The 11,828-nt window shown below is 41.2% G+C and overlaps 1 protein-coding gene across 1 annotated transcript; it reads left to right on the top strand.

Moving 5' to 3' along the window:
• Positions 1-3,276: 3,276 nt before the first annotated feature.
• LOC114147239 (frizzled-8-like) lies at positions 3,277-6,916 on the top strand. Its single transcript, XM_028021855.1, has 2 exons — positions 3,277-5,233; positions 5,951-6,916. The coding sequence occupies exons 1-2, from the start codon at positions 3,572-3,574 to the stop codon at positions 5,966-5,968; spliced, it is 1,680 nt and encodes a 559-aa protein (XP_027877656.1). The 5' UTR covers positions 3,277-3,571; the 3' UTR covers positions 5,969-6,916.
• The last annotated feature ends 4,912 nt before the right edge of the window (positions 6,917-11,828 follow it).

Below are 11,828 nucleotides of genomic sequence, written 5' to 3'. Positions count from 1 at the left end.
TTAAGGAAAGTTTGAGAGGGTGAGGAGGAATGCCGATCAGGATCGGGAAGGAAGTTGGCTCAGCTTCTTACACCAACAGCTGCAAACTAAAAGCCTGGAAAGCTCTGTTTGCATTTCTAGTTTCAGTACCAGTTGGAAGGACTGAAATCGCACTATTCTTTTAAAAAATTTCTGTCTTTCAGTTTTTTTTGTGAAAACTGTCTGAGATACTAAATTGCCACTTTTTCTATATATTGAAAGCATATTAAACCCCACATGTTTACACAAGTGTAGCCACAGTAGAATTTAGATGCAGTTCTAAGACTTTACTGCAGATTTGTGCTGATTATTTAGAGGTAACCTGACCAAGCAACTAACAGGACAGGAAGAAGATTGTTTGTTTAAATTATGTTTTGGGTTTTTTTTACAACAAAAATCTTCAAGGTTTGAGACATTTCTGTCTCCAGGACACCAACAGAAGAACATTTTTGCAGCTAGAGGCAACAAGAGAACTCATAATGAGACGTTTCTGTCCTGACTGTGGACCAGCATGGCCTGAACTGTCACAACTGCAATCTACATCAGACAAGAATGAAATCATGTACAACGTCTGTCTTCCACTGAGAGATTTAATCGTCACATTTTTAAGGCCAGGCTTGAGGAAGCCAACGATCTGTTTTGCTGATACCTTGCAGAGTAATTCCAAACTTTTGATTCATACTCATCCAGATTCCATTTTCTGGAGTCCTCTGCCCCATTTAAGCCATTTTTAGTATAAACTGCATAATTTCCTGTTCTTTTTAGTTGATATTTCTATAGTGTGTGGTCTGGAAAAATTAACAGTCCATCATGGTACATCCATACCTTGGCACTGGTTGATAAACTCCAAAAGTCTTCACAAATTCACAAGATATTTTCCCATCCAGCTTTCATAAAGATTGAAGGTTTTTCATTTCTGACCAACACTTTTTCACAAATGTCCATCATAGGAAGAGTGGCATTTTTGAAAGTCAAGAGGTCATCTTGAATCTTGAATTTGTCTTTTTTCGTCACCAACGCCACCCATATGAGACGCCAAACCGAGCTAAAACACGCACCTTTCTACAAACGCTAATTAGTTCTGATAAAACCTGTGGATTGGAAACATTCTGCCTGTCTACCAAACTGTCTCAGCTCCATTTGAAGCTGTTAAATCCAATAATAAGTGTGAATGACTTTAATTAGTGCAATCACAATGCTGTATCTGCCTATGTTAGCTTATTTCCTTTGGGCTGAGCTCTGAAACTGTTTACACACACACACACGCAGTCCTGTTTGTTAGGCTGTTGGTGTGACGTGGTAATCGCCGACCCAGCATGCACTGAGTAAAACGTTGGCAGCAGCATTAAGACAAACACCCCCCCTCTCTTTAGAGCAAGTCGACCCCCTGCTGTGGGCTAACAAGCCCGTAGTAACCTCGCTTCACACACACACACACACACGCACACCCCCACACACACACATTCTCTGTTTATTCCAGCTTCTGACAGGCAGCCATACACATGAGCATGTAGACACGTTGTCTCATTCTTTCACACATACATCCAACTCCAAGGCTACATGTACATTTTCACATTGTCAGGCATCCAAAGGAGGCAGGAAGTCTCTGCCTCCCCTGGACGGCGAGTGACGGACAGCGTCATTGTTCCCTGGCGGTTTTCAAAACCACTTACTGACAGACGATGAATAAATTGGCTTCTGTCAAACTTATCGGCAAATTAAAGCTTGGGGGTGTTGGTGGCTGCATAAAAAATTAGCTAGCAAATGTTTGCTGGTTGGCGAAAGGCAAAGGGGTTGGTTAGTCCAGCTGCTTTTAAACAATGAACAAAATCACACCCTCCTCTGGGAGATTCACAACGAAATATCTGCATATTCCCACAACGTTTTCTCATTTTACACCACCAAGTTAAGAGAACCTGCTCCTCTAGGCTGCTTCTCTGATGAATGCTTTTACTGCCTGATCTGTCAGGTTTATTGGAGTTCATGGTTTTAGTTTTGCGGTTTTGTGAGATGTTTAGACCTTAGGACATTGTTTAATAACCCTGCTTTAAACCACCCTGTCTGCTATGTTCCTTGGGTTTCATGATGCTGTTTGTTCGCTAATGTTCTCTAACAAATCTCAGAAGGTTTCGCAGAACAGCTGGATTCATACTGGGATTAAATTATACACAGGTGAACTCTATTGAAAGCAGTTGGCTGCAGTGGATTTTATTTAGCAGTCACAGCAAAGAGGGATCATTTTGTCAAATTTAAACATAAAATCTAAATTAAAAAAACATGTATCCTTTTCCCTCCACTTCACAAGTGATCAAATTTATTCAAATCTATTGAAGTTTGTGGTTGGAATGTGAATAAACTCAATGATTAAATTATTATATTTTGATTACAGGAATCTTCTAAATATATATATATCATTATAGTCTTTCGAAGTTCACTGATTGGCAATAGCTTTGCACATTTTGAAGAAGTTTTGTTTTTCAGGAATAGTGACAGTTATTGTCAACTATTGAAGATTTTCCATGAATATTTGCAGACTCTAAGTTAATAAACACTCGTGTTATATTTTGGTCCCAAACTAAGTTCAGTAACTAATATACATTTATGACAACTAAATAAATAAATGATCAGAATCAAGTTTGTTTTCCAAGTTTGCACAAACACAAACAAGGAATTTGGCTTTAGACTCGGCTTTGCTCTCAATAAGGAAATTTAACATCTAAATATATACAATAGATGAAAGAAAAAGTACAAGTTATGTTTTTCTTGTTAATATCTATACAGATTTTTTTCTTTTGCAAGAGTCTGGAGACCTTGGACAATTAAGAAATACACACATTTTGTTTATAATGCTGGTTGTTTTGCGTGTTTGAGAAACGATGTGAACTGCCTTCATATGTGTCGTTTGGTTTAATACACACTGAGTGCTGCTCTGATGCTCTGATGCTCTGATGTCCTCACTGTTGCGTCCTGTTGACCTAAAAAGCTCCATCAGTTGACCTGTTAGTTCACCACGAACAATTGGGATGCCTAACTGCATTCCTTCATAATGTATCTATTGTAACCCACAACGCTCTTCCCAAACAATCACTACACAGAGAGAGAGAGAGAGAGAGAGAGAGAGAGAGAGAGAGAGAGAGAGACCGTTTTGCGTAACGTAAACAAGGACAAAGTGATCATAACCCTTTCCTCCAGGGTGAACGTTTTGAGCAAACACCTACAGAAGGAACTCCTGATTGACTTGAACTCCTTTCCTGTCCCTACGGGGGGAGTGTCCTCGTTCTCCTCATATAAAATGCAGCCCGCCTGTCAGCCACAGAGCATGCATGCACAGACACGGCGAGCACTGACACAAAGGAGAGTGGGGAGGCAGGCAGGATCTCCGGATTACGCGACAGTAACGTTTTCCTTTTGGGTCTATGTGGACTGAAAAGTGACACTGACTTCCTGCGATCTAGTATGAGTTTGACGGACTTTCTGGGTTAACCGGACGCCCTTACAGAGCGCAAGTTTTCTGTCAGTTTTGTCCTGGACTGATTGCGCACAAAAGGCAACGATGGAGGTGCGCGTCCCGGGTTGGTGCGTCCTGTTTGTCCTCATCCTGCACTCAACGCACTGCAAGGCGGCCAAGGAGCTCCAGTGCCAGGAGATATCCGTCCCTCTGTGCAAAGGAATCGGGTACAACTACACCTACATGCCCAACCAGTTCAACCACGACACCCAGGACGAAGCCGGGCTGGAGGTGCACCAGTTCTGGCCGCTGGTGGAGATAAAGTGCTCCCCGGACCTGCGCTTCTTCCTCTGCAGCATGTACACGCCGATCTGTCTGGAGGATTATAAGAAGCCTCTGCCGCCGTGCAGGAGCGTGTGTGAGCGGGCCAAGGCTGGCTGCGCGCCGCTCATGAGCCAGTACGGCTTCCCGTGGCCGGACCGGATGAGGTGCGACCTGCTGCCCGAGCAGGGCAACCAGGACACCCTGTGCATGGACTACAACCGGAGCCAGACCACCACCGCATCTCCCGTGCTGGCCAAGCCGACCAACCGGCCGCTGAAGCCGTACAACAAGAAGAAGAGCGGCTACGGTCGAGGCTTCCCTGGAAAACACAAACCTGCCGCGTCTCCCTGCGAGACGGGCTGCTTCTGCCGCGCGCCCATGGTGCCCGTCACCGCGGAGGGTCACCCGCTGCACAACCGCGTCAAGACCGGACAGATCACCAACTGCGCCATGCCGTGCCACAACCCCTACTTCACCCAGGAGGAACGGACTTTCACGGCGTTCTGGATCGGATTGTGGTCCGTCCTCTGCTTCATCTCAACTTTTGCAACAGTGGCTACTTTCCTCATAGACATGGAGAGGTTCAAGTACCCGGAGCGGCCCATCATCTTCCTCTCTGCCTGCTACATGTTCGTGTCGGTGGGATATATCGTCAGGCTGATCGCCGGACATGAGGAAGTGGCTTGCAGCAGGGAGAGCGGCGCAGAGCACATCCACTATGAGACCACGGGTCCTGCGCTCTGCACCGTCGTCTTCCTGCTCATCTACTTCTTCGGCATGGCCAGCTCCATCTGGTGGGTGATTCTGTCCCTCACCTGGTTCCTGGCGGCAGGTATGAAGTGGGGGAACGAGGCGATCGCCAGCTACTCTCAGTACTTCCACCTGGCCGCCTGGCTCATCCCCAGCCTGAAGTCCATAACGGTTCTGGCGCTCAGTTCGGTGGACGGGGACTCCGTGGCTGGGATCTGCTACGTGGGGAACCAGAACCTGGATAACCTGCGGGGGTTTGTGCTTGCCCCGCTGGTCATCTACCTCTTCATCGGCACCATGTTCCTTCTGGCCGGGTTCGTCTCCCTTTTCCGCATCCGGAGCGTTATAAAGCAAGGCGGCACCAAGACTGACAAACTGGAGCGCCTTATGATCCGGATTGGCGTTTTCACGGTTCTTTACACCGTCCCGGCCACCGTCATAGTGGCATGCTACTTTTACGAGCAGCACAACAGGCAAACATGGGAAATTACGCATAACTGTACGTGCGTAACGGACCGCAGCAGGCAGAGGCCGGACTACGCCGTGTTCATGCTGAAGTACTTCATGTGTCTCCTGGTGGGGATCACCTCGGGGGCCTGGATCTGGTCAGGGAAGACGCTGGAGTCCTGGCGGACTTTCTGCACGCGCTGCTGCTGGGGGAGCAAAGCGTCAGCTGGGTCCATGTACAGCGACGTGAGTACCGGACTGACCTGGAGATCCGGGACGGCCAGCTCAGTGTCCTGCCCCAAACAGATGCCTCTGTCCCGGGTCTGAGCGCGGCTGCTGAGGGTTTAAAACTGTAAAAACCCGCTCTTTGGAATATTTTTATTAAATAAATTATTAAAAACTGAGACTCCAAGATGACGGATTGGCCCATATGTTTTTAAAAAGTTCTGAGCTGAGTTTGAACACGTGTTCCTTTGCCTTATCCAAATGACGTACGGGTTTAACTTGGGGGGGTGGGGCGGGGGGGTGGGGGGTTCTGACTAATTGTGTTGGGATTGTCCATCAGCGTGTTGTAATTAGCACATTAATGAGCGCCTAATGGCTTCTCTTTAAATAATGAGCCTGTCAGCAGCAGCAGCAGAACAATGTACCTGCCCTGAAGAATGCAGAGTCTTATCTGGTATTAAATGAATGCATACATCCAGAGCCGGCCAGAGGCATAAGCAGACTAAAGTATAAACTTCTTCTTTTTAAAAAAAAATAAAAAATCTCCTACAGTTTGTAAATCGTGAACTTTAAATGTTTTTGAAATGTAACAGTTCAGTTTGGGTTGGGTAAGTTGTCACATCTTCAACATCTTCAGTTGATTGATTTTATGTTGACAGCCGTAATTAAAAAGTTTGCTAAGACTCATACAATCACTCTACCTCTGCAAACAGCTGATGACTTTGTTGTTTTCTACAGGTTCATGTGCAGGACTGATCCTTCAGCACCGCTGAATGAGTTTTCTTACTTCCTTTTTCTTTGCATTCTGCATTAAATACAGCCGTTTTATAATTCAGCAATAAGCCAGCAGTTAATTAAATTCATGTTATTTATTATGTAATGTACCCGGCTGCAAAGACCGAATCAACATCTTATCAGATAAAAGTCTAACTTATGTTACAACATAAAATTTGGATAAAGTAAAATAAGAAGCTATATTTTACTTTAACAATTGAATGCTAAAAATCAGCTGTCAGCCATGAGTGTTTTTAGGTTTTCTTTTTGTCAGAGAATCAGTCAGACCAGTTCATCAGCAGTTTTGGAAACAATGGACTTTAATGTTTTACCAGTTCTGCATTATTTCTCCATTGTGCGAGTGAAATGGTTAAATGTGCATTTACCAAGCTGCCCAGTAAAACATGTAAATGAAAACGCTAGCTGCTCTTTTTGATGTAGTCAGTGGCCACAATGACAAAACAAGATATTATTTCTCTCACTAACTCACTTTCTCTCTGACAGTCAGCAAAAATGATTAACGTAACTTGAAACTATGACAGCTAACAAAACTTTCTAGCTATAAAGGTTTTCTGTAAGCTGCCACATTTGTCAACATGCCCACTATTGGTTATTCCTCAGGCCGGCCCTGGCTGTGTGGTACACCTGGGGCTCTTCTTCTTCTTACTGTGCAGAACCGCTGTGTCTTAAACATCCACAATGAGAGCGCTCTGCTTGAAGCGAGCCCAGAGCTGAGCTGTTGTTCTCCATCCATTCAATGCCTTAAAACTGCCTCATACGGGTTGCATCAGCACGTATAGAGTGTATTTATATAATTATTGCTGTACATACTTTGTATAGTTGTATATGTAATTTCACAAGACTGTAAATATGTATAATTCCCACTTTGATAGAAAACTTTATTTTGAAAATAAAAAGGATTTTAATGGATCTTTTTACTTGTGCTTTATTGCAAAAAGCTTGAGCTGTTTTAATTTGCTGTTTATTTGATTAAAGTAACTACAGGTGGTTGTCTTTTTAAATACATATGTACTATTAATTCTTCACCTGTTTCCCATTCAAAAATTACATTTTGGAGTAAAATGATCTCATACCTTTTTCCATGTTTCACACATTTGTACAAATACTAGTGGAACATATTCCTTGCTGTCCAGATTTAATTGCTTTTGGTGAAATGAAAGCTTCCAAAAATAAAGAAACGTATATACTTTGCTTATTTAAGGATGCATTAGGTAGACAATTAAATGACTCCAAATAGGATATATTATTTACATTGTAGCCCTTTGAGCCTCAGGCTTCTAATTTAGATGTCAGACTAGAGGGACAGGCTTGTAACCGGCCGGCTGACTCCCTCTGTGGTGTGTGGAAAGGTAATTACGGCCCGATCAGTGTGTGGTCCGTTACTCTTCTGCAGGAAAAGACTGTCAGTCAGAGGTGCTTTGAGGTTTGGAGACGTTTTGTGTCCAGTGGTTACAAGTGCGCGTCAGATTGGGGGGTTTTTATTGTCTCAAAGTGAAGAAAATAAAATTTTCAGATTAACTCAAAAGAAAAGACGGCGGGAAGCCTTAATGGAGTAACATAAATAAATCTAATGAGGTTGAAACTTTTCATCAACTTATGCTGCCACCTTGTGGTACAATTGTAAGAAACTGAAGTGTGTTTTCAGTTTTTAGAAAAGACTGAAGGTGGGAAACAATTGCATGCTATGACATGTTTAATTCGGCTCTGTTCCTATAACTTCAGTTTAAAACAAACCCATATTGTTAAGAAGTTGAAAACATAAACATTTATTTAAAAATAATTGGGGGGTTTTATTAGCTACATTCAATCCAAGTCTTTTATTTAATTTTAGTCAAATCAAGTGTTCTCATTGAAACCAATGAACGTTCTGCAGTGCCTTGCTAAAGGGTTTAACTGGTTTTATTGGGCATCTATAGATTTAATGTTGAAAGAAAATGATGAATGATTTTCTCCTTTTTTAAAACCAAGAACCTGGAGTGTCAAATCCCTGTCTCTATATTAACACTAACTTTTTGGTGAAGGCGTCAGAGATTTGTTACAGAACATAAGCAGTTATGCTCTCCATAAATCATAAACTCTAAAGCTGCTCATCACCCTGTCCTCCATAAAACATGGTCTTAGCAGCATCATACTGCGGGAATGTTTTACTTTGGCAGAGACGGGAAAGGTGGAAGATGGATGGATCTGAATACACGACCTGTTAGACGTTGAAAAAGACTCAAGACTGGGGTGAAAGTTCACCTTCCCTTCAATCAAACCTTAATTAATGTGTAAGAATTATTCAAAATTCAGGTCATGCCTGAGTTAAAACTTGCAAAATATGTTCACAGGTTCCAATGCAGCTTTAATTACAGCAAAAGGTTTTCCTAAAAGCATGAACTCAGGCAGCCTGAATGCAGATGCACACCACACTTTTCAGAGTTTTTGTTTGTTAGATAAACTTACATTTTGTCCATCGCAATTACACTTTATCCCAACAAAATACATTCAAACTTGTGATTGCAATTTTTAAAAAGCTGTTATAAACCTCAAGCTGTTACATATTTTAGTAATTAAAAAAACATTTTGTAAGACACCATGAAGTCACCAGGTAGGCATTTAAAATTGTCCAAAAAGTCTGTTTTTGTGATCCTGTTTATCTTCCTGAATTTATCACGGAACTGAAGCGGGGTTGGACCTTCCAAAGAGAACAAATTGCTCTGTCTGCGCTTGTTAAACTCGAGGCATGCTGCTTTCTTTTCCAACGCTGCACATGTGTGTGCCATTCTCTTGTGGCAGCGACTTGAGCGTGTTTCTTCAAGCCCCCCACCCGTCTAAAAGAAATCCACTGAGGAAACAGGTTGAGAGGTCATGCCTGATCCATCTCCTTCCAACATAAACAAAGCGTTGACTTGTCAGCTCAGGAGGCGCTCGTCCTGGACAGCTCCTGTTGGTGAAACCCAGTGAATCCAGCTCCTTCTTCATTAGCTCCAATTAGGCTGTTTATGAATGAAGTCTCTGTGTAATGATCCAATTAGATGTCCTACAGTGATTAGTTCACAATAAATCATGTTAACATGTCTGAATGGCCTATGTGGGCCATTAAAGGTCGCATAGCTACTGCAACGTTACGATTTCACAGAGTATACAAAGCTGGGTGGGAAGTCTTCAGCTTTCACAGACTACTATTGTCACGTCACGGCTGATTTACAACGCAGTTTAACTTAAACAGACCTAAGTGACAGGTCCTGCCATGACAGAAGATCTTTGCTTGTTTGTGCCTGAAGGCATGAAGGGATGAACCAGAAGACCCAGGAAGGGAAAATGCATTATTAGGAATTATCAAATTAATGTTACAGTTTTTTAATTCAAGCTAATTAAAAATGTTTTATTTTATTAAAATCTCTAGCTGTTGATCTTTTTTTTGAATTAAAGTAAATTATTTTCTTTTCCAATAAATTCACATTTGATCACTATAGATAAACATAGCTCAGTACTGGATAAATTGCAAGAACCTCATGAGCTTAATTTGCATTATAAAGCTTAAAATTCATTACTTGCCAAATGTATCAATCAATCAAATTTTATTTTGTATAGCCCATTTCAGCAGCAAAGCATTTTAAGGTGCTTTACATCATATCAAACACAGAAACACAAAGCAACATAGAATCAACAGTCAAAACACGACATTAAGTCAAGTTCCATCAGTAAATGTGTAATTGATTACATTTCAAATACAATCCTAAACAGGTGGGTTTTCAGTTGAGATTTAAAGGAAGTCAGTGTTTCAGCTGTTTTACAGTTTTCTGGAAGTTTGTTCCAAATTTGTGGTGCATAGATGCTGAAAGCTGCTTCTCCTCGTTTGGTTCTGGTTCTGGGGATGCAGAGCAGAACCAGAACTTATCATAATTTATCATAATCATAACCGAGTTTTACTTTAATAAAGTAGCAATACTTAAGTAGAAGTAAAAAGTAGTCTTACGAAAAAATTCCTTAAAATTTAGAAATGATGCAGACTGATAAAAATAGAAAGAATCTGAGCAAATCCTGACATTTCAAAGTGATTAAAATGGTAAGCAAGAAAAAAGAAAAACATATTAGGGAATAAAAAACACTGATTTGCAAATCTCACTTTTTCACAAAGAAAAGCATTTAAAACAAAGTGTTACCTACACCGACAGTAGGTAATGTGTAAATAAACACAACAGAGTAAATATAACTCACTAATCGCTTTATCTCACTGAGCAGCAGAAAATAACTGTGATTAATATCCTGCATGTGGCACCAAACTATTTAACCCTATTTGATAAAGTGGCCATCGTTGTTTAGCAGCTAGCGCCACCAAGAGGTGGACAAGTATGACTTTATATGTCAGGGGAGGAATGGTGACATTTTGATTTTCACTGTAAAACAAAACTGATTTTTTCTTGTTTTTATTTTAGACTTACATTTTGCATCAAGCGTTTTGTTAGATTGCAAATGTCTCCCGTTAGATGAAAAGGAGCTGTTTGATATTATAATATCGCTGGTTGAGTCCTGCACTAAAAACCACCTGACTGATGCTTTCCTGCTGGAAAATATGAATATGATTCACTGAGAAGAATCCAGATTTTATGCAGTTCTCCTTGTACCTACAAATAAAAAGTTAAGACCTTATTTATCTCTAAGGCTTCCCAGATATGCAAGCTGTGCCTAATGTCCTGATTAGACATATGCAACAGCTTATATTTGTCATAACTGTTTCAAAAGTAGTTCATTCTGGAGTTTAGTTATCCCTCAGGTGCAGGAAAGGAAAAGCCCACAGGTTCTGCTGAAATACTCTCTTTTTTGTCTGTTTAAGTATAATCAAATTTAGCCTCATTGCCTGCAGTGCAGCCAAAAGGTCCCTAAAGGGAAACAATTCAATCTCAGTTAACACAATAACTGAAAACTATTCAGTATTCATCAACACAACGCTCCTCAATTACTCTGCTGGTCCCACTGCTACGCCTCCATCTTGAACATCAAGGGAAGACAACATGGATTTTATCCTGTGAGCTGAAAGCACCAGGGACCACCCAGGCCTCCATCTGGCCGTTTATCCCACCTGTCAGCCTCGGAGGTGAGGAGCATGCTGTGGGATCGATACTCTGGATGCCTTTGACATCCTCTCTGATGTGCTGCCGGTTGCTGATGTTCTCTTTCCTTTCCATTTTTCCAATCTCCTTCTTCCCTGACTCATGACATCAGAGCGTGCTGTTGCACCTCAGGATGATGCAGGTTGGATTACCTCCAGCTGGGAGGAAGATTGATGTATCGACGTCCAGAACATAACTCACAAATGAAGCTTTTGGTTTCAGAGTTGGATATCTGACACGTCAAGATTTTTAAAAATATATAACTTATTTTTGTCATCATTCACTAGTACATGATAGGATTGTTAACAGCATAAAATTGTTTAAATGTGAGTTCAACAACCTAATTTTACCCCTTTGTATGGGTAGTTTTATTATTACTTTTATTTTAAATGTAATCATTCTTATTAATTGAACTTTTTTCTTTTATGCAAAATTTCTGTATGTATAATTTGTTTATTTATCTGATACACGTGTTTGTTTTAAATCGTTACAAAATAAAAGTAATTCTAAGTTTAACAGCGTCTATTGGCAAACCGGCCACGAGGTGGCAGTATAAGCTACAATTTTCCTGCAAATGAAAATAATAAGTGACTTAGAACTTACAGTAAAAATATAAAATAAATAAAGTGGGTAGATTAGCCTAAATTGGAATTCAAGTGTAGCTTTACTTCAATATGCCATTAATCAAGTACAATTAAAAAGAAATTATCCAAAAGCTTAACAAA

This window comes from Xiphophorus couchianus, chromosome 6 (genome assembly GCF_001444195.1).
Source record: "Xiphophorus couchianus chromosome 6, X_couchianus-1.0, whole genome shotgun sequence".
In the NCBI taxonomy this organism is placed as follows: domain Eukaryota; kingdom Metazoa; phylum Chordata; class Actinopteri; order Cyprinodontiformes; family Poeciliidae; genus Xiphophorus; species Xiphophorus couchianus.
The sequence above is the reverse complement of the archived record's forward strand: the minus strand, read 5'-3'. Positions and strand labels throughout refer to the sequence as shown.